At 40.9% G+C, this 23,532-nt stretch overlaps 1 protein-coding gene across 2 annotated transcripts in view; it reads right to left on the bottom strand.

Moving 5' to 3' along the window:
- Window positions 1–23,532, bottom strand: part of rnf111 (ring finger protein 111) — a 27,565-nt gene extending 4,033 nt beyond the window's left edge. Inside the window, exons 1-15 of one of the 2 annotated variants that reach the window (XM_068320521.1) lie at window positions 23,451–23,532; window positions 23,054–23,114; window positions 18,885–19,844; window positions 16,472–16,604; window positions 8,491–8,645; window positions 7,899–8,093; window positions 6,255–6,628; window positions 5,914–6,166; window positions 4,741–5,104; window positions 4,524–4,649; window positions 4,254–4,371; window positions 2,770–2,841; window positions 1,373–1,468; window positions 1,010–1,096; window positions 464–567 (exon numbers count right to left, since the gene is read on the bottom strand). In XM_068320521.1, coding sequence (XP_068176622.1) covers window positions 464–567; window positions 1,010–1,096; window positions 1,373–1,468; window positions 2,770–2,841; window positions 4,254–4,371; window positions 4,524–4,649; window positions 4,741–5,104; window positions 5,914–6,166; window positions 6,255–6,628; window positions 7,899–8,093; window positions 8,491–8,645; window positions 16,472–16,604; window positions 18,885–19,761 — 2,954 coding nt within the window. In that variant the 5' untranslated portion in view covers window positions 19,762–19,844; window positions 23,054–23,114; window positions 23,451–23,532. The remainder of the gene's footprint in view (window positions 1–463; window positions 568–1,009; window positions 1,097–1,372; window positions 1,469–2,769; window positions 2,842–4,253; window positions 4,372–4,523; window positions 4,650–4,740; window positions 5,105–5,913; window positions 6,167–6,254; window positions 6,629–7,898; window positions 8,094–8,490; window positions 8,646–16,471; window positions 16,605–18,884; window positions 19,845–23,053; window positions 23,115–23,450) is intronic. The other variant, XM_068320531.1, reaches the window with a different exon arrangement.

Below are 23,532 nucleotides of genomic sequence, written 5' to 3'. Positions count from 1 at the left end.
TTATATATAAAATATATATAAAAAATATAAAAATAAAAGATAAAAAATAAAACAATAAAAAAATTAATATATATATAATAATACAAAATATAAAAAAATTAAAAATCTATTTTAAAAAATATTTTAAAAAATTACCAAAAATAAAAAAATTAAGTGTGGACATTTATGTCTGCGTTGAGTTTTCACTTCTTTTGTACCAACAGAGGGCAGAAAACTCATTTATACTTGAGCGAGTGCCAAAAAAACGCTCAGTGAGGCTCATTTTCAGGCACTCTGGGGTTTTCTGCTGATTACTATACCTTTGGGTTTTTTAATATAAATGATATCTCAAGAGACGACCACAAAATGAAACTGCACCTGCCATCCCCACATCTGTGTTCACACACAGACACACACACCTGAAAGCATAATTGAACACACTCCGAACTGTGAGCAACAAATACCCTGGAGGGGCGCGATTTACCTGACGTCCTCCCCTTCCTCAAGCATCGACAGACAGATGGTGCACTTTTCTTCTGTGTCTTCGTCTGCCCCCTCATCTTCATCTTGCTTACCATGCAACTTTCTCTGTTAGTGGGAAAACAACTGAAATGTGACTTTTGATAAGAAGCAAATGAGTAAAGCTGCCTCAGCAGACTCGTCCCATATGGTTAATATTCCTATTCCCTCTCAGTTATACACAGCAAATTAAACACTAAGCTGAAACATTAACTTGACAAATGCATTTGCGTCTAAACAGGAAACTACATTTTGAACAAAATAAAAAAAACAACAACAACAAAAAGAAAAACATTGTTTGGGGACAGAGAGAATGGTCATTTTGTCCTGGAAAAAAACAAACCCTTTTTAAACTACGCTAGAAAAAACATAAATAAAATAAAAATCACAATTATCCAAATTAAAATTATTCTAGTGCCGAATTGCCTGGCCCCCCCCCGACTACTACTAACAACTACTGTACATGAGAGCGGAGACATGTTTCCAAATCGATTTGTTCATTATTTCTCACCGATTCTGGGGATGCGTGCATATTTTTCCCAATAGATGCCCAAGCTTCAGGGGTTAACTGTTGGTCAATGTCTCTCTCCAACACCTTCTGTATTGGGTTGCAGGGTGTTAGATTGCTTATTTAAATACATTTGGAAACTTTTAAGAAGAATTTTCCCCAACAATGTCTACACACCTACAATCTCACACACTACAGTATTGTGCTAAATGTTGGCAAAACATTAGAAATGAGCACAAAAGACCAATGTGCACTCTGTCCCAGAGTAAACTGTAACAGACATGCATAACTACAGTATATACATCGTCAACAACGTCTGATCAACAGAACACATATAGCTACGCACACACAGACTCAGATGCTCACCTTTTTGTACTTGTGTGGGTAAGTGCACCTCTCTATGGTTCCCTGAGAGGCTCCTCGGTTCACAGTCCCCAGTCTTTCCTCGAAATGCTGCAGGTCCTGGACGGAGACAGTCGAAACAATCCTTTAACCAAGAACGATACGAATACGAAATAGCAGCAACTGTTCCTTGCATTGGTGCATTCGACCGCCTGTAGCTTGGTTTTCCATTGATAAATTCCCACAAAGCCTAGTTAAAGTCTGTGACTCAGCGGCTCTTACTGGAGCCTGAGGGAGGAATCCATCATAATTTTGATTAACAGCGAAATGCGGCAGCAGCACTTAGTTTAAGACATTAAACTGAGATACTGGTAACTCCAGTGAGGAAGACAATTGAAGGCTCTGGGAAAACAGAGTGAGCACACCTGCACTTAAAACAAACACTAAAGGGGGTATTATACACTGCCCTGCCAAAAAAAAAGTCACATACTCTAACATTTCGTGGGACTGCCTGTAGTTTTGATTGCGGTGCGCATTTGCCGTGGCATTGTTTCGACAACCTCGTACAACGTCACAGCATTTATTTCTGTCCAGAATTGCATTAATTTTTGGCCGATTTCATGTATTGACGATAGGACTCAAACCACTCTGCAAGGTCTTCTCCAGCACATCCCATAGACTTTGAATGGGGTTAAGCTCAGGACTGTGGGGCCAATCGATGTGTCAAGATGATTCCTCACGCTCCCTGGACCACTCTTTCACATTTAGAGTTTGATAAATTTTGGCATTGTTGTCCTGGAATATGATCGTGCCATCCGGGAGAAAAAAATCCATTTATGGGATAGCCTGGTCATTCACTACATTCAGATACTCAGCTGACTTCATTTTTTTGCTGAATAATATTACTAAGCCTAGACCTGACAAACCGAAGCAACCCCTGATCACAACATTGCAATTTGCTCATTGAAACCCAAACGGTGACTTTTTTTTTTTCGGCAGGGCAGTGTATTATATCCAGTGATCTTTTTTCCATGACAGCTATGTTTAGCAAACTCACAGAATATTCTACAGAAACGAGCACAAAATTCTCAGGATCCCCCACAATGTGCATTATGCTGAAGAATTAGTTACAAAGAAGTTTTAGTCCAGTTGTTCCTGCTGATTGTAATTCTTGTTTAATAAATATCAGGGAAAAAAATCTTTAGAGAAATCCTGCTCACACAGCAAGCCTCATTCAACAGTAGAAATTACACCTAAAACAGTCAAATCCCAAAACAGCCAAAGGCACCACTTCTGGACTTTTTTTTTGTAGGTAAAACGTTTTGTGAAAAAAAAAAAAAAAAAATCAGGTTCAAAAATAATGTCCTTGACTAATACTAAATAAAAGACTTTAGCGACAGTAAAATAAAAACAGGGCTCACCTCATAGTTTCTTCCAATGCCAGATGAGATGTACCGAATGTGGGGGTAGGTCACTTCAGATATGCCAGTGTGCTGTCGACACAAGCAGACATATTTATTTCATGTATGGTCGAAAAAATTAGAAATAAAAGGTCTAGAACACTGAAGATTGTTATATTTAAACTTATATATGATCAATTTAGGTTTTGTGTAGGAGTTGTACATTTTTTTGCATATTTTATCCAGTTGTACTTTGATTAAATATGTGTCAGCTTACCATCGTGAAAATATCCTAAATAACTGACAGATATCGGTCTCTAATATCGAATATCAGCTCCTTATTCAGTGAAACTGTGGAGATAAATTGCTTCATAACTCAGAGGAATCTTATATTCTAATATATATTGTTTGTTACTTAAGTGACCTACATTATACGATCCCTCCACACTGATATTTCTGATTTTTCAGAAACACTTCTGATTTCTCACCCTGACTTTTCCTCTTGAGTTTACTGAAGAAAGTGTTTCCAGGAAACTTCTCTCTATGTCTGTGAACTGGTGGCTCTTGCGAGTTTTCTCGATCATCTTCTACATTTTCCTCATTGATTTTCTTCTCCCCTTTCTATCTTATACACAAAGTTGAAGGGTATGATTTCTGACCTACCTAGGTTTCTCTCAACTGTACACATCGGTAGAATTCATGCTTTCCAGATCTTTCATTTTTAAACAATAGAAACTCTCGAGCTCTCCCAGGATTCATGCTGCTGCCCAACTCTTAAATCTTTTGTGCTATGTCATTAATATTAATGAAATGCAAATAAAAAGTGTGTAATACTCCTAAATATAATTTTAAAATGTAAAACGTGGTAAGAAGGTTTCATTGCATTTATCAGTTCCCCTTTGAACATTTCCATAACACTGCCATAATACTGATACTGTGATAATTTTGGTCGTAATAACTGTGATATTAAATTTTCAGACTTTCATCTCTGGTGATGATGAAAGCCATAGCTGGATTCAAATTAAAACTAATGAACTCTGCTGAGATGTTTCATCAAAATTCACTTGCATATCATTTGGTTCTCTGTCTGCAGACCTCAGTTCTGACTGTGCACACTGCGCCAAGCTGAAGATGTGCTGAACACGTTTGTGAAGCAGCAGCATGTCTTTGCTTACACTGGCATCGATCGCACAAGAGAGAAAACCAATAATTGACAACTAATGTTTGGACGTTTCAGGGCAACCCAGGAAGAACAGCAGTGAAACCAGTACTTGGTTAAAATTTGTCTTCGAGCTTAAGGATTTGTTGAATGTGCAGTTGAAATGCCTGACGAGTTCGTATTAATTGCTACTAAATTATTCATAAAGTTCGCCAAACCATCCTTGAAATAACTGATGTTGTAATAAATAAAGAGGCCAACGCCATTTATCTAAAACAGACTTCTTATAAAAGCGATTTTTTTTTTGTTCTCATTTATGCTAATGTATGCAGAGGGTTAATCTCACCATGAAATGGACGGGAAGGTGGTGCAGTCTGGATGCAGTGTGGTAGTGGGATAGGTGGGAGTGCAGATGCCCTGAAGGGTACGGAGCCATAGTCACACCAGCCTCGATGCCAAGCTCCCTGTAGGAGAACACACAGGAAAACATCAGATCAAACTTTCCCTCATCAACGCTTAGCCCAGTAATCTACACATCAGAAATATGTAGGATTTAAATGGTTGACATTTGACTGAATCCGTCCGTCTGTCACGCCTCTTTGCCTCTGATACTGACCATGCTGCTCTCTGCTCAGGCTGGCGAGGGTGGGAAGACATCGTCTGTGGCACATGGATGTGATGTCCATGGCCGTAGTTGGGGTGCATTCTATGCGGGTGAGGAGGAGGACGCTCATGTGCTCGTCTGCAAGAAAAGGAAAATTTTGTTTCATGCACTAATTTGAATACTTACAATCAGGAACAAAATAATCCAAGTGGTTGCTGGCAGTACTCACGTGGGGTGCTGCAACATCCTGCGCCTGTGGACCTCAAACCTCTGCAGCATCTCGTGTTGGTGGAGTCTTTGCACCGAAGCCCCAAGTGCCGGTATATGGGGTGGCAGGGTCTGGTGGTCCGCAGGCAGGTACTGGGCCAGCGGGACGCTTGAACTGGACATGTGATGGGTAGACAAGGGAGGGGGAGGCGCAGGAGGCACAGTGAGGGCTGAGGGGTGAGACGGCAGAGGGGGATGAAGGGTGACGGTGTGGGGAATGACGTAATCTCCTTGTGGAGGGGGCTGAGGTGTAAGCTGGGGGTTCCCATGGGAATGAGGACAGGCAGAGGAAGGCTGATGATGCAGCGAGCGTGCCAGAGGGCCGTCTGGATGTGAGGAGAGAGAAAGAGGAGTCAAATAATAATCAGTGAACGCTTAGGTCACGATACAGGAACTTTTCCACTTGAAACAACGTGAGTCTGGTTTTGATATTCACAATTTCCGGGATTTGTCAACATAAATATCAACAATCCTGTCCTCATGTTGTAACCCTAACACTGCAATGGCTGATGCAAACCTTCTGTCATTAATGTGACGTGTTTCTAGCAAAGACAAAACAGTCCAAGTTCATTACTGCGAGCTATCACTTATAAATATTCATCGAGTTTATTTTTGTTCCCCTTGGTGTGAACTTCCTTGTTTCTTTCCCAAGCAGCACTTTAATGAGCATAAGCAGAAAAGAAGGAACGTTGATGTGTAGCATCAAAACCCAATTCATCCTCCTAAACCAGTGGCAGACATGTTTTGGATCCTCGCTGCATCGGATCCAAAACAAAAGAAACTTGTGATATTAAATATTTTCATTCAACATGATATTAATGTGTGCCGCTTGGGTCAAGTGAGATGCTGGCATGGTTTTTCAATACCATAAACAATAAAAGGTTACAGCGCCAGTTTGTTTAATTTGTTGATCGTCCTCTGTGGTGTAGCACTAGTACTTTGGCACCTTGCCTGCCTGCCGTTGATCAAACAGACACACTCCGGCAGATTTTTTTTTTTTAAAAGATTTGATTTTTTTTTTTTCCATTTGAATTACCAAAAAAAGAGCTAGAAATGCATTACAACTAATGTATAATAATTCCGAGTGAGTAGGAACCTGCCTGTTTTCCTTTATTAAGTAGAGGCGTGTACTCACAGGAAGAGTGCATGTAATGTCTGCAGGGCTGGGGTTGTGTTTGCGGCTGCGGTTGAGCCACCATCGAGGAGCTGAACGAGTCCACCGCAGCTGGCTGACTGGGTCCGGGGGTGGCCTGTGAAACGTAAGCGGGAGGCCACGACGTGGAGCCCGGGCAACACGGGTCAAAGGCCGACGTGCTGCCATGGAAACTAGCCCCGCTGTTTCCACCGCTCCTAACACTGCTGTTGCTCAGGTCCACCGGCAGCGTTTGCTGTGGAAGGAATGGAGACGTCAAAGAGAAGCACAGAAACTCTCCTCTTAAAAGCAATGAGGAGTCTCTGGTGGATGAATGGGCTCACCTGGTCGTGATAGTGGCCTGTATTGCTGCTCCTACTACTGTTGCTGCTGCCGACTCCAGTGCAGGGCGCGGGTAGCGCGCTGGGTCGCTCCACAGGACAGCTCGGCTCTTGAAACGGCAGGGTTCCTGGCGGCTGTGGTGCAGGGTGGTGAACGTGGTGGATGAAGTGGTGACCGTTGCTGTGGCTGTGCAGAGAGCCGCTGGTCTGCTGAGAGGACGACGCCTGCAGGCAGCTTGAATGGGAATGGCTGAGAGGCAGGTGACCGGGTGAGGGCCCTCCGCACGGGGAGTGCTGTTGGCAGCAAGACGGGAGTCTGGGCATGGCTGTGCCCGTATTTATTCCTGTTGTATCTGGTAAACTGGGTCTGTGGTCATCTGGTGGCAATAAAACACACAAATAGGAAAAACAAATTCCTGTTAGGTGAAAAATGCCAAAAGGACAAAAAAATGGTCAACAGATGTCTGTGAAGGTTCTCAGGTATCCAGGTCCTGGTTATCCAAAGCTGTTTAAATCCATCCACTGGACTCTCATCCAAGAGACTTCTTCAGTCCTGAAGGTGGCTGGTCTTGTCCCAGCTTATTAACCCTATGGGGTGTGGTCAGTGCTATTTACATGTCAACAACCGTAGTTGAAACCCTCCTCAAAGGTGGTTGATGGGGGTGCCAGGGGGTGTCAAAGGGGGGCTGTTGAAATGCGAGCTTCACCTTTGGATACTCATGATAGTCATTAGAATGAGACACATCACCTGGGTCAATCTGACCAGATTGCTCTTCTTCAGGTTTCCTTTCATTTTAGCTGAAACTCTTTTATCACACATCACAAAGTGTCAGGTGTGATGTGTGATAGAAGAGTTTCAGCTAAAATGAAAGGAAAGGTGTTCAAAACCGTGAGACCAGCGATGTTGTTTGGTCTAGAGACAGTGTCACTGAAGAAAAGACAGGAGACAGAGCTGGAGGTAGCAGAGATGAAGATGCTGGGGTTCTCTTTGGGAGTGACCAGGAAGGATAGGATCAGGAATGAGTACATCAGAGGGACAGCACATGTTAGAGGTTTTGGAGATAAAGTCAGAGAGGCCAGACTGAGATGGTTTGGACATGTCCAGAGGAGAGATAGTGAATATATTGGTAGAAGAATGCTGAGTTTTGAACCGTAAGGCAGGAGGCCCAGAGGAAGACCAAAGAGGAGGTTTATGGATGTAGTGAAAGAGGACATGAAGGTAGTTGGTGTGAGAGAAGAGGATGCAGAAGACAGGGTTAGATGGAGGCAACTGATTGGCTGTGGCGACCCCTGAAGGGAAAAGCCGAAAGGAGAAGAAGAAGAAGATTGCTCTTCTAATGACCCTCATGAGTAAACAAAGTCTGAAACTCGCATTTCAACGACCCCCCTTTGGCACCCCAATCAACCACCATTGAGGAGCTGGTTGGGTTTCAACTACGGTTATTGAAATGCGAATAGCATTGACCACACCCCACAGGGTCAATAAACTGGGACAAGACCAGCCACCTTCAGAACTGGAGAAGTCTCTTGGATTAGAGGCAAAACGTCTTCAAGAAACTTTCTTAAATCAGTCCAGTGGATTGATTTAAAAACTTTGGGTAAATGGTCTACAGCTGCTGACAAACGCGTCGTGTCTTGTCTTCTTACCCTGCGTGGCTTTACGAGTTGAGCCACTCGGCCTCTGTATTTGCATACTTTCAGGTACCGAGCCTGGGCAGCTAGTGGAAGGGCCTGGGGCATCATTGAGCTCTGAGGTAGAGGCATGATGGGAAGATGACGATGAGGACGACCTGACTGTTTGAGGGTGAATGCTGCCAGATGTTGTTGGGACAACTGAGAGATCTGTAGGAGAGAAAAAACAAAATGATGACTATGGAAAGGGTTTCATTAAACTTTAATTTGATTAAATGATTTGTAGATGATTATTCTCATAATCCAACTGACCATCTGAAAGGCAATAACACTGGAAAAGTGTGTGCATCTCTGCAGATGATTAACAGTCAAGTAGAGATAGCCCTCATTGTGTGTGTGCACCCCATCTCCTTTCCACGTTCACAAATGAAGTTACTCGTTCTCCATAGAAATAGCAATAACCTAAATACTCAAAGTTCTCTAATTTGACTATTGTTGTGGTCATAAAGTGATAACAAGACCAATATTAGACTTCCAAGTTTGCTTTTCCACAAAAGTATATGCTTAACTTACAAAAAAATATAATGCAAAACATTAAAATAAGTACCATCTTCATCAACGGTGAGGTCCACCACCTCTCCAGCATTCTGGCGCAGTGGTTGGATGACAGTAGACAGTCTGTGACGTCCACGAGGCTCCTGGAGGCGATTCTGGGAGCAACTACTAGCCCAAATTCTGCCCAAACCCCCAGCCGAGCGAGACCTGCAGACACAGAGACACAAAAAATCTTTACAGTCAACCGCAGAACAGAACGCCTCTTTACTATCAGAAGTTACAACAGTGTTCATGCTGCAGACACAGTACCTTACAATTCTTAATTGTGCATGTTGTGTACATGGTATTTTATTTTTCTTCACTATTATTTAGGAACATCACTTGTGGTTGCACCGGAAATGATTGCAAAAGACGAATGGCCACACCAACCCGATGGCCAAGACGAAAGAAAGACCTAATACAGCTGCTTGTAGTGAAATATTCTTTAACTAGAAAGACCCGTGTAAATTAAATTTGCTTTCACTGTTGTTTCAGATAATGTTCTCTTTGCTCATCATTCATGTTTTCACACCTTGGTTGACCTTCGTCTCTTTCTTGCTGTACATACTGCTCTGCTCTTACCGATATTTGGCTCTCTCTCGTGCTCGCTGCTTTATTCTGTATGCTGTTCTTCTTTCCCGAATGCGTTGTCTCTGTCGCTCCAACGCGTCATGTTCTATCACCATATGCCTGTGTCTTGTCTTTCTGTCACGTACACCCATTGTACTTTTGTGTTCCATAGAGTCTTAACTTCTTCATCTCATTTATGTAATTATACTCTTTATGTGCTTCCATCTACCGTGCTTTAGTCTCACTTTGGTTTCATTTACCCTGCTTTGGTCTTTTTCCCTCTATATATAGATTCTTTCATGCTTTCATTGTAAAGCGAACAATAGTTTACTCTCCTTTTGCTGTAATTTACTGCTCTACCTTCCATCTGCATGTTTACATGCCCATTGCGTGTATGTGTGTGTGTGTGTATGTGTGTGTGTGTCTCTGTCACAGGGGGACAGAGACACCCACGGGGATCAATAAAGTTCATTTCATTTCGCTTCATTCTTTGCTACGTTGTACAGAGCGATTTGATATATGGTTCTTTGTTCCATCTTTGTTCCAAAGTGTGCTTTGATCTTTGTTACAGGCGTGTGTACCAACCAACCAACCAACCACCCAACCACCCAACCAACCAATCAATCAACTAACCAACCAACCAATCAACCAAGGGATGAGCACTATAGAGCGATATATATTGCTCTATGGTGCAGACAGTTGTCATCTCAGCTCGGACCGCCCCAGTCTGACCACTGGGGAGGTCAGACTGAGGAGGATATATATTTGTTTTGTACCCTTTTTTCCCCAACAATACTTCTCCAGTTAGTTAATTGTCTCGCTCCAAGGCTACTGTTGCTTGGCTCATGGCTCTCTGAGACTGAAGTGAGAGGCCAAGGAATAGCCACAACCCCCACCTCAGTGCTGTAAGGACAGGTGAACAGAGGGGGATGGAATGAGCCCGGGGGACGGGACACAAGAGCGGGTAGGAGAGTGTCGTGAAGAAGAAAAAGAAGAAATGTACCTTAATAATCCCTTGAGTGGAAATGATTTTTTCACTCAAGTCTACATTTCACACGTGTGTGTGTGTGTGTGTGTGTGTGTGTGTGAAGAATTTGCTGCATGAAATATGTATCATAGAATATTTTTATAGAATGGATTGATATTCAGTTCATAGCCTTTCTTCTGACCTGATATTCACAAAACAGTGAAGACTAAAAGGATGCAATTGAATAGAGCACAAGAAATAAAAACATGACTCATTCTGAGACAACAAGACATTGATCAACAAAAGGATCTTCCATTCCTTTGGTCAGCCTCTGGGCGTTTGTATCGTTTGGGACGTATGCCATACAGAAAATGACCCACCTTCAGAGTCACACTGAAACCAGTTTCCCATGAAAAACTACAAATATACTGTAACACAAATCTAGCAAGGAACACATTACCGTATTTTGACTGTGTTTTGAACAGGCATTCGTGCACACCCCTTATAATACAAAACCATAGAATGCCATATGATGCAGCTTTTGAGTTAAAGGCAATAAATCTGACCGTCAAAGTAGGAAACGGAGCTGCTGCACGTTGGAGATGGCCGCGTTGTTTTACTGCTGTGCTTCAGGCACTGTTTGTTTAAAATGTGTCTTACTGCATCCAACATCAGCAGCAACAGCATGTTACAAGAGGCCTTGCTGATGTAACAATCCAACCGCATTCAAAAAGAGAAAGCTTTTTTTTTTTTTTTTTAACCTTTGTCATTGGAGTGATTTGGGCGTTTGACCCTTTACCTACGGCCCTAGCGCCCTCTCTCTTTTTTATGTCCATAGTTGTATTAACGTAACTCCGTCATAGTTTGACCAATTAGAAAAATTCCAACGTTGTTGGAAAGCTGGCAATTACAGGTGTGTGCATATATATATGGTACACTATGGTAGTCGCATGAAAAAAAGTCAATGACAAAACACTGGAAGAATTGCATGATTGTTACACGGCTTCTCAATACCGTAGCTCCTGGAAAGTTTGTTCAAACAGAAAAACTCCAACACTACAGAGAGCTAAAAACCTGTGCTTTCTGCCAATATATGATGTCTGGTAAATATACTAAGGTAATTTGAAACAGGAAAATATTCAGCGTTGACGGAAGATGAGGGCGAAAAAGATTGGAAAGAAATAATTAAAAAGAGTGGACACACAAGTGGCGTTTTTTAAAAACAAATATCAAGACCATCAAGAATAATCAAAACGTTGTTCCACTTTGTACAGGAGAACAATTTGGAGGAGGCCTCTTTTTTCTTTTTTGTCTATGCTTATAGTTATATTTTACACTGACTCAAATAATTACTGTTGACTATTCTAAACATGTATAAGCTCACATTTCAAATGTCAAAACAAAACTTCACAAGTAATAACAAAATTTATTCTCATAAAAGCCATGAAAAAACAAATCTACGTAGAACCTTTTTAAGATCCAACGGTGCACAGTGTGAATTCTTGCAATTTTTCAAATGGTCTTAGAATTTTGATCAGGAGTGTATGTACACAGTTTTTTTTTCATTAATAATTTATTGTGAGGCTTATACTCAGGTGCGCTCAAAAGTCCACAATTTACGATGATCTGAAAAAGATTTGCTTTAACCACATTTGTATTTCAATGGAAATGCTTTTCTCTATGCTGTTTGTAACTGGGGGATTCCCATTAGCTCACATTGTCTTCCTTCAGTTGTTTCCTGTGAGTCATCCTCCACTTCACATTGCAAATGGAATGAAGGAGGAAGCTTATTGGCTCTTGTATTTAACAAACAGCCAAAACAAACTTGTCTCCACACACAAACCACAGAGCAATGGGGATGATGAGCAGAGGGGGGCGCAAGGTGTTTATGTTGAGATCCACTTGGTCAGACTCTTCTCCTCAGGGAGCAGCAGAAGCCACTGGAGACTGGTTCTTAATTAAGTAGATCTGGGATTATTTTGTAAATATCTGTTTACCACCATGACCCCCTGAGGGTAGAGGTGACGGCAAGAAAAAAAAAACAAAGCATTGTAAACATGAAGACTATGGGAATGGGTGTCTTGGCAAAGCTGAGGTTGTTCATGCCAACGTGCCGGAGGCCCTGGGGATCAGAGGCAAAGAGCAGCCTGCAGACATGGGAGTTCAAGGGCGTCAGGAAAAACACTGTGTAGACTGGCAAATGATGTGAAGCATAAAGGTTTGCAATGAAGAAACAGAAAATATTTTTTAAAATATAATATTATTATTACTATGCATGCAAAGTTTTATCTTTGAGACAAGCATCAACTCCAATCACATGTGATGTACCGTATTATAATTATAGAGGCATTCCAGCCCTCTATGATAAAACAATTTGATTTCACATTATGTTCCTCCTTTCTCATTATTGGAAATATAAAAACAGATATTTACCCAAAACAAATATGTTGCACGTTTCAGCTTTCTTATATCAAAACTTTTTCCCTCAAAATCTTACTTTAGTTTGAAAATGTATATAAAAAGCTCCTTAACAGGTGAACCTTGTGTAATATTTACAGACCATGTAAGTAGAGTATATAATGTCTAAATGACATAGGGATATAAAATGGATGACAATTCAGAACATGTAAACATAATCAAGTGTATTATTTAGCTTGAGGCCATGAACCCCTTCACCTCCTACGTTAAAAGGAAACGGTTATTTTGTAGGTTGATATATTTTATTCCTTTTAAATACAAGTACAGACACATCGTGTTTTCTATATGGGAAAGATATCCATCGGATTCTTAGCATTTTGCCATCACAGAACATCTCATGAACTTGAATCCTGTTTTGTGGCCTTACTGTTACTATGAGCTGAAATACAGAATCAAAGAAGCAACTGCTCAAGTCCTTATTTTAAGAGATGCATATCAGCAACATAATCCTCGTTTATTTTAACTCGCTGCACTGAAGAAACACTGCCAAACGCACCCTCAAGAGCACTGTTAAAACAGTGGGATGCTTTTTTTTAATGTACCACTTGAACTTGAGAGAACTGTGGAGAAGGAATGATAGCAGATAAAGAAGTCCACATTGACCGCACACCACCGTAATATGAGAAGAAAAAGAGGGTTATTTTGTCAGTATTTGACTAACATTCAGAAGTATGCTCCTTTAGTACTGCAGTTCGCTAAAAGAGTATTTGAGCTTAAACATTATATACAAGCTGGGAATGAAGACAGACGTGTCTGAATTCCACCCACAAGCTACAGGGACGCTCTGTTCACAAAAGGAGGCATTGCTGGGGAGTGACAGATGAAAATGTACGACAAAAACGGATGTAGTTGGTAGTTATAAATCTATTAATATTAAACTACATTTTTCTCAAAAAGGTAAACACTGTTGGAACATGAAGTAGCTTGTGTGACTTGTATTAAATCAGAATGCATTAGTCTATGTCTATTCACCAATTCTCAATTGATCAGGTCACTTTTATGCGCCTGTAAAAAAGTAAACTCTGTTCATACCAAGAAGCATGTTATTGTGATCATCCACTTTACATGCTATTTAGCATCATCTTAAATAGATACACAACTTTTTTTTTTACACTGGCAGTTACAGAAGACGTTGGGAATTAGTAAAACAAAAATTAACATTCTGTAATATTTGGAAAAGCAAACACAATGTGCAAATAAAACGATGAAACAGAAATATATACGATGAAAAAGAGCTGTTCTGCTTTCTGTGAAGAGCAGTCTCACCATACATGTCCAATGTATGACAAAGATTATGTGATGAGTTTTTAAGAACATTGTTGGTGAGAGACTATTTGTAAGATTGAATTAAAAATTGGATAGAAGCTACATTTATTTTGAAGTAAAAACATTAGGATGGACGCAGCCCTGAAAGCTCTCCTTTATAAAAGTTGGGCTGTGTGCAACCATTTATGTTTCTTGCCTGTGCATCGTGGGCTTTATCGTTGTTTACACAACTTACATATAATAAATTGTGCACAGGTCGAGTATGCATGTCTATTGGTTGATTAAAAAAAAGTTTTAATATAAATTAGAGGGGTTTGGGGCTGTTTTACAAAGCTGGAATGATTTAAATTTGTTTATTTTAAATGGAGTAAATTTGTTTGAGATACAGGCAGATTGACTTACGGGCTTCAGTCCCTTGAGTGGTTATCTTATAGGTTTGACTGTAATCTTCACTATGACTTTACACTGTCCCAATTTCCCCTTCAAAAGGAAAACAGTCATTCTTGGTCTCAAGTACGAAACTCATTTTTATGTCCTGCTGAAATGAATAAAAACAAGTCTGCAGGGTGTTGTTTTTGGAAATGTTTTATGGGAATTCAAATCTTTCCTGATTTCTGGTGTATGTGTTACAGCATGTATAAAGATTTTAATGTTTATTTTTACCTCAAAGCTATCAACCACAAATGTGATTCGTGTCTGTGGCACTTGTTTTTCAATGCTACGTTAATTATAAGTTTTATTTCCAAGTTTATTTCCATGATGGTGATACTTGATTTTTCGATGAAAAGAGTGCACACAGAACAACCTTTCAAACTGCATAAAGTGTGCGCTGTTTGCTGTAAGCATTAAATTAACAAAGACCTTGTCATGACGTCTTCTTTTCCTGAACAATGAAAGCCGTGGATTCTGTGAGAAAAAGAAATCCGCTGGAGATGCTCCTTCCCACCTTGTGCTCATTTATCCCGAGAACCATAAATCTGGGAGATGTCAGCAATTCCTATTCCCACCTCACCTTCTGTGTTTGAGGTCTTAATGAATTTAAAAGGTAATTAATTATGTGTCATTCATTCATCTAGCTGACTGCTTATTGCGTTTTTCCAGGTCACAGGGGTTGCTGGAGCCTATCCCAGCTGACTTATGGGTGAGATGCGGGGGACACCCTGAGCACAATGCCAGTGCACTGCGTAGCCACACGAAAGAAAAACAACCACTCGTGCTCATATTCCCACCAAGGGGTGATTTAGAATGATCAATTCACCTAAGCTGCATGTTTCTGGAGGTGGGAGGAAGCCGGAGAACCCATGAGAGAACCCAGACACAAAATCCGCATAGAATCTGCATATCTTAATTTCCCTTTTAATTACCCTTCGGGGGAAAAATGTGTCATTGATGTAAATTTTAATGTACAAGCAATCGAGGTTACAGTTTTTATAAATTATAGCAAAAAATAATATTATTTTTAATCGATACATACAACCTGGGCTTAAAAACTGGTTTCAATATCACGGAGGAATATCTATTACAATCAGACACACAATCACACACATGCACACACACATACTGTTAACATTTTACTACACTGCAACAGAGCATTTCAAAATATAAGTAGCCAAACACAAATGCCATAACAGCCCCGACCTCGCAGCTGAAGAGAGCTCTTCATGTCCTACAGAAGGAAAACAACATATGACCTGTTACACCAAGATGCTGAGAAGCTTTTAACCTCACCTGAAGCTCCAGCAGACATCATAACTTACAAACCAAAAAAAAAAAAAAAAAACAGCACACAATTACATTCCTTACTCTGAAAAAAATATTGACTTACAGGCCAGCGGATGAACTCACCCTTGACCAATCTGCTGTCCTGTCTTACATCTTGTCAAGCCCCTAACCACATTTGGCTCTCAGGAGCCTAAAACTGATATTTATTTGACAAACTTAGCTGCACTTTGAAACCAGCTTTTCTTTTCTGTTTTTGGATTAGTGTTTAGAACCTGTGAAAGAGGAAGAGGTCTTTCTCTTTCTTAAGTCCTTTCAGTCTGTGGATTATCCTGATAAAGTATCATCTTTACAGTCCTACACAACTGAAACCACTTCTGACACCAAACTCCCCCCGCTGGTCTTGCTTCTTTAAAACTCCTGCTGATAGGACTTACTGAATACTGAAGACATTTTTGCAACAGATGTTCTTTTTGGGTCACTCACTGACCAGCAGATAGAACAGAGCACAGACATCAGTCCCTGAATGCAACATGTTAACAGTAAACTGATGTCTTCAAGTGATCAGTCAACAGATGGAATATCTGAGAGAAATTAAAATAATAAAATTTGAATTTACATTACTTTTGATCAAATAAATAATCAAAAACAGTATTTTCCACTCTATAAAGCGCACTGGATTATAAGGCGCAACTTCAATGAATTGTGTATTCTATAATTTATTTCATATACAAGGCCTACTGGATTATAAGGTGCACTGCAGATTTATGAGAACATTACAGGCTTTTAGGTGCGCCTTATAGTGCGGAAAATACTGTAATTCCCGATGACAATGGAGAAAAACATACTAGAAATTTTCTCAACACTATAAACTCTGCTACAGTCTCATTCAACTCACAGCAAGGGATAAAATATTAAGAAAAATGCCAAACGGCAAATGTAGAATTCATGTAAGAACATAAATCTGCTGCTTGCAGAAAAGAGAGGTGCCCACCTGAAGCCATCTCCGACCGTCACAATTTCCACCTCGCTGTCAGTAGAGGTGACATTGATCTCCTCACTTGCAGGGACAGCAGGAGCAGGAGCTGGAGTCGCTTCAATCACCACCACATCCTCATCCAGAGCACCTGCAAACACGCCATGAATTTAGTAATGGGCCGGCACATACCTCAACATCTGACAAAGCAAACAAAGCGTCCAACTACCATAAAAACAAAGAGGCTCTCTGCAGGCCTGCCTGACCCATCCCCCTCCCCCCCATCCCTCCACAAATGAGGAAATCAGTTCAGTCGCTGTTGCATAATGACAAATTAATTTTGAAATAGCAGTTTTTGAAGGGAACTATTTCCCGTTACATACCGAGGTACGGCTTGAGGAGTGCTGGAAAAATTCTGTCTGTGGTTTATAAAAGCAAACAACAAACAAATCAGCATAATCAGGTTTCTGCACTGTCACATAAATCTACTCTAACACAGCACACCGACACTTCCCACTTCTCCCGGTCAATGTCACTTTTTTTTCTCCAAATTCTACGACTATAACCAGGTGATTTGTGAAAGTGAGTGTTTCTCCAGGGTTGTTGTACTAACAGCAGCATGAAACTAAAGGCTAGGGAAATGTAGGTCATCAGAGATAAACTGAGGTTGGCTTTTTCCATTCACTTTCCCACAATCTGTTACGTATTTGTCTTTCTATGGATCGGATACCACTCCATCTCAGCCTGGAGCGAATAACTTCACAGGTAGCTGCTTTCAGAGATCCAACAGACAACTGGAGCTTGAGAAGTTTCTTAAAGACAATAATTCATTTATAATAATGTTTTTATGTTCTACATGAAAATTAATTCAAATCAAGACTCCATGGGCTGAAGAATCATTAAATTACACATTCATGCCTCCCACACCTTCCATGGATCCTGCTCTCATTTACACAGTTAAAAAAAAAATGAAAAAATTCTATTTTGTTTTTTAAAGGCATTAAGGGAAAAAATGGTGAAAATCTAATGGAAAATAAAAATAGAAAAAAAATAATGACATTAGTAATCTTGACTACAATTATAATTGATAATGATTTCTTTACATCCACATAATTCTCTTCATTTAAAGACAGAATGTTTACACACATCTATTCAGATTTACCAGAACAACAGATCCATTATTAAATTCAGCTGACAGCTGAAAATCCAGTGCACCGGAGCCGATGAGAGCCTCTTTTAAAACAACAGTACACATTTTTATGCCGGAGCAGTTGGTTGGTTTGTGCACATCATGATGTGACCTCCCACTCACTCTCAACCATGTGTCTCCTGAGAACTGCTGCAGTTTTTCTCTCTGGGTTTGGGTCTCTCGTGAAGCCTTCACGTGGTTTAACAAACAACAAACCATTACTTACAACATGCAGAGAACTGTAACTCGTGTGTGGCTACAGTCACCTATGTTGAATATGCAGTATGCTATGAGGAAGATGTTTCCTGTTACACATACCTCCTTTAATTCTGTTAAAAAGGTAGTCTTTATCACTTGCCTCCTTGCTTTCTCCTGCTGTAAACAAATGTCCTGATTTCCCTCTGAGACCAGCTGTTTCTATGCAAAGGCTGCCTCCCAGTAGCATCCAAATTTTCTCCCACCTGCCTCTCACCACAGAGACACAAACAACTTTCCATTCTCCCTTCGGAGCACGGCACAAGAAACATTACTGAGGCCGTGGGGAAAACAGTGAGGGGAGTTGTTCAAATTAGATACAGGTTCCAGCTGTCAGTGCTGGACCACTCCACAATCAGAAAATAATAGATGTCCTTCATATGCAGACTGGGAACTGCAGCAAAAAGCTATGGCTAAGACGTAGGAGCACTACAAACTTGTGCCAACAGGTACAGAAGGCTGTATTTACTATTGCAGCCTGCCAAAAGCAGAGTGGAGTAGCCATTTCTGTATCAGCTGCACTGTAACCATTTCATACGTAGAACTACACACAATATTATTATGTAACAACTGCAACATTGATCACCTTGATTGAAAACAAAAAGCAAAAAAAATTAGCACGTGAATGATGATCAAGCTGTATTTTCTGTGATGTTGAACTTCATTTTTACTGGGGATTTAACACAGTTTAGGTGAAATCCGTTTTTACTTTTTCATCGTAGGGATTTTTGCGCTACTATCAAGCTGTGCCTGACTGAAGTTTGATACAAGAAAAGGGAGTGCGGAACATTTAGATCTAGGCTTTGATGTGCATTATCAACTAGAACTGATTTTGAGGAAAGCGTAGATAGAAAAGATATCAAACTGTTCAGACTGCAGCGGTGGAGGACAACCACCTTGCTTGATCTCTTGCACTTATACACCCATACTTTCAAACAACCACTGATAAGACTCCTGTACTGTGAGAGTGTCATGGTTTGTAATCACCTGTGGCAACAGAAGCGCTGTTGGGCTGGCTGATGGTGCTGCTGACATCGACATAAAGCTCATCTTCTACCTCGGTAGAAGACGGCGAGGATGAGTCACTACTTAGCTCCTCGCTGGAGCTACTGGTGCTGTGGAGTAGAGCGTACTTCCTCCGTGCAATAACTTCACGTTTCTTCCTCTGCAACAGAAGCCGCTCTTTTTGCTTCTGAGTCCGCTGACCCCCTCCAGGAGCGGCTTTCATGAAGCGTTTCCTATGCAGAGGCCGCCGGCTGCTCAAACACTGCCGCTTCAACAATACTGGCTCAGCCTCAGATCGCACCCACTTGTGTGAACGATTTCCCCGAGTTCGACCCAAGACGGGCCGCAGACCAACTCCGGTGGCTCCTCCTGTTGTCAAAGACGGAGATTTATGTTGGCCGCCTGTCGCTCCGGCCTCTCCATCTTCCTCTGATGTGAGAGTCTCTGAGTCCCCGAATTGCAAGCTAGAAGATGGGGATGATGCACAGTCACTGAAAGAGGATTCTTGATTATGTTCATCCTCACTGGGGTGCTGTAAAAGTTCTACCCTCGGACGCTGAGGGGCCAGTGAACTCTCACTGATGTGGCCATCCTTCAGCGAGCAGTCTGAAGGCCCGGCTTGTTGGCCTTTTCTTTTTCTGCGCCCAGGAAGGCTCCGTTCCGAGTCTCTGAGCGTTCCGGTGTCCCTCAGGGAAAGATGCCTGGACTCACACAGGGTTTCAAATTCGCTGCCTGCCTTTCCAATCACCTCCACGTTGTTAGGGAAGCTCTTGGCTGCATCCATGGGCTCTGGGTTCATCAGTGGCTCCTTCAGATGCTCCTGTCTGCTGGTGGCCTCAGGTGGTACCTCACTCTTCATGGTGGCAGGTACGTCCTCAAAGGGCAAAAACCAAGTGTACTCTCATCAGCTCCTAAACCTCTATCCACAGCATCTCACAAGATCTATAAAAAACAAACAAACAGAATATGAATTAGTCAGGTAGGCTCCTCTGCTGCATGTGTGTCAAAGCCCTATCATTACCGTTGGTTAGTGACTGATTCATATCTCAGGTAATTTTACAACAAAAAAAATGAGAAACAAAAGAGGTCACATCTAAATGGGGTTCTGACATATTATCTTGTAATTCACCCAGGAAACGCAATTTTGTTATGAATGGTAGTTAAAAGAGTAAACAAATGTCAACAGTCACCAATGACTCTTTCCAACAATAATCAGTCAGTTTTGTAAAATAATAACACAATCTGATCGGCCATACAAATACAACTTAAAATGCGGCAGTGGCTCAGTGGTAAAGCAGGCGGTAGAGCGGGTCGTCCTATGATTTCAAGATCGGCGGTTGGATTCCCGCTCCTGCCCAAAAAAAAAAAATACCCGGAGGTGAGCTGACAGTGGGAGGTGTCAGCTCACCTCTGGAGCACTGCCGAGGTGCCCTTGAGCAAGGTGCCGTCCCCTTTACAAATTGCTCATTTAAGGCGCACCAAGAAGGAGCTGCCTGCCACTCTACCTCCCTTGCATGCCTACAGGCCCCCTTGTGTATGTGTGTGTGTGCTACAGGGGTCTGTACACACTAATATATATATATGCATGCGTTTGAGTCATTAGCTAGAGTGTACATTCTTAATTTACCTTCGGGGATCAAAACAGTATATGAAATTTAAAAAACTTAAGATTAAAAAAATTAATGTGCTTTAAATATGACTGAATCTTAAAATGATAGACCATCCATTACAAACACACTTAAATTACTTTGACTAAATGTGGACAAACATATCATAACAACGCCTGATGTCTCTGGGCTTTCGTGGAGTATCTCCTAAACTAGAGAATGATCTTAGTAAGTGTTTTTTTAAGATGCATTAATGGATCTAAAAGACAAAAAAATATGAATGCAAAATCAATCCATTTACATAAAAACAAGACAAAATGTTAATTTATTGTGACACGTTTGATTCAGATCAATATGTTATGATCACGTTCTAATATAATTTTATTTTCTAATGCTGATTCCAAAACCTAATATTTGTCTATCAGTATATGCCAATTTCTGATTCCATTCAATATTCGTATGGCTACTGGCCACTTGTGCAATAAAAATCTGTTGAGTTGCATGCAGCTGTATGGGATGCTGTAGATGTGTGGTCATGGATCTGTGTGCAGACTTGTATAGTTTCAGATACAAGATCCAGCAGTATTAGAACAACCTGATTATTCTCATTATAAAATTGTATTTTTCATTAAATATTTTTGACGTTCCACATCTGTTTATTTTCCGTTTCTCTTACTAATTTAATTTTGGACTGTTGCACCATAAAATGAAAGCAAACTCTATTCCAGTGAGAATTTATGAGGCAATACACCCAATTCGGATTCTTAAGATTTGTAAATGATCAGACTTCTTTATAAATAACACTAATCCATGAACAGATGCTTTAATCTGCACCAACGCCACACCAGCAGATCAGTTTGGGCATCTTGGTTGTGCATTTTAGACTAAAACTCTCTCTCTCTCTTTCTCTCACTCACTCAAACTTACACAAACAAACACACACAGTTTACCCAGCAGCAGAAAAATACAATGAGGATCAAAGGTTTTGTATCCATTACTATTCCCTGTTATTCACACAGACTGTTCCCTCTCTACAGTGATTTTCACTGATGATCTGAGCTTTGAAACAGATCATCATATGACACTAAGGGCAGTGAGAAGAAAACTACACAACCACAGGCAGAAATGACTGCCTGTCACAATAAACACTTTTGTTCAACAGTGTACTACCCCAGAAATAATTGTGATAAACATTATTATCACCATAATACGGTTTGTTTCCTTGCTGTAATGAGAATATAATACTCATGAGGAACAACAGCATTTGTGTCCAAGGACAGAAATGTCCCTGCTGCTGGAAAAAATCCATTTCTAGTGACACAGTCAGACAAATTATCACCATGATAGGAAATTACAATATGGAAATTCAAATATGTCTTACGATGTAAAAGTAACCAAGGAGAAAAAACCACTGATGAAATGCAAACCCTCAGGGTTCAGACAGATCATTTGAATTCCGAATACACCAGAATTCATTGAAAGTGGTCCAGAGGGGTCTAGAGATGAAGATCAACCATGTCCTGTTTCTTACACGCATACAGATGGACGACAAACAGATTTTAGTGTGGGCTTGACATTATTATTGTATTGATGATACATAAATACACGGAAAACACAGAACCAAAATAACATAAAGGCAATGATCTGCTCCGGTGGAGTCCTTCACTGGTGAACACACCAACATATTTCCTCTCTTGATTTTCACACTCTTCTGTGTTTATATCTCAGTGAGTGGTAAAATAATCATCTTATAAAACACTTTGAATTACTGTAGTTTCTTCTCCGGCAATGTGAGTGAAAATCTTACACATCAGTGCTTGCAGAGTTTGCTGCAGGTAACTGCATTCACTGCAAATGTTCCCGCTTGCTTGACTCTGTCCAATAAATACCGATTCATCATTCATTCATAGACATGCTGGCTGTTACTTGACCTGAAACTACAGTGTTTATGACATTAGGGTGTTGTATTTTCTTGGTGTCGGGGGCTGAGTCTGGTGCCACTTGGCTCTTTCCACCTGATCACACAATTCACTGATGAATAAGTCCTTCAGAGGAAGCTGCGCAAACACACACATGAATTCAGGGGCCTCCGAGGACACCACTAGTTTATTTCTATCAAATAAACGAGTGGTATTTTTCTCACAGCAGATTATAAAATGATGTAAAAAGAAATGGAAACCAATCCAAGATGTGCGTCTGATAGAGAACTGCTGAGCTACTGACAACCAGTGCGCTTCTGTGACACGACTGACAACCGAGGCAGAGCTAAAGCAGCTCCATTTATTAAACTACATCCAGCCTGAAGCTGGATATAAACGCTTGACATTTACAATGAGCTCAGCTGCTATCAGTCCGGGTGACTCAAACGGTACTGGAGTGAATAAGGCCAGAAAATTTAAAAAAAAAAAAAGGAAATACATGATCATACCATGTTAGTAACCGATAAAATGATTTCGATTTTTGTCTGAAGTTAACCCCGAGTGGATTGCTAGCCACCTAGCCTAACACATACTCCAGGCAGAAGACAACAAAGACTGCACGTACCTTGGCATAAGTCGTTTTTTTAATTTGTCGCCGTTCTTTTTGGAACATGTGATGTTGAATCCTGAGGGGAAATTATGACAAACGTTGACACCAGCGATTATCTAAACGCTAAACATAACTGGTACTCGACGGGCCTACGGAGAAATCCGGACCCGAGGACGACAGAGGCTAGGATTGTGAAACCGACAACACAGACCCGAGTCGATCGAGAGGCTAAATCGAAGGTAATGGGCCCTAGATGGCTACGAGCTAAGCTAACATAAAGGCTAGTCACACTTCACTCATCAAATATTCGACTATACTCTGGCATTTTGAGTCGCTAGGAAATCCTCCAGAAAATGAAAGATAGTGTGACTTCTCTGCTATCCTTCTATTGTAAAATATTAATTTGTCTCACTATTAGCCCTCGACGAAGTAGCCATTCCTGCCTTTCGATGTATCCACTCTTGTTTACCCAGCAGGTCGTCTGTGCGCTGGCT

This window comes from Antennarius striatus, chromosome 1, assembly GCF_040054535.1.
Source record: "Antennarius striatus isolate MH-2024 chromosome 1, ASM4005453v1, whole genome shotgun sequence".
Lineage (NCBI taxonomy): Eukaryota > Metazoa > Chordata > Actinopteri > Lophiiformes > Antennariidae > Antennarius > Antennarius striatus.
The sequence above is the reverse complement of the archived record's forward strand: the minus strand, read 5'-3'. Positions and strand labels throughout refer to the sequence as shown.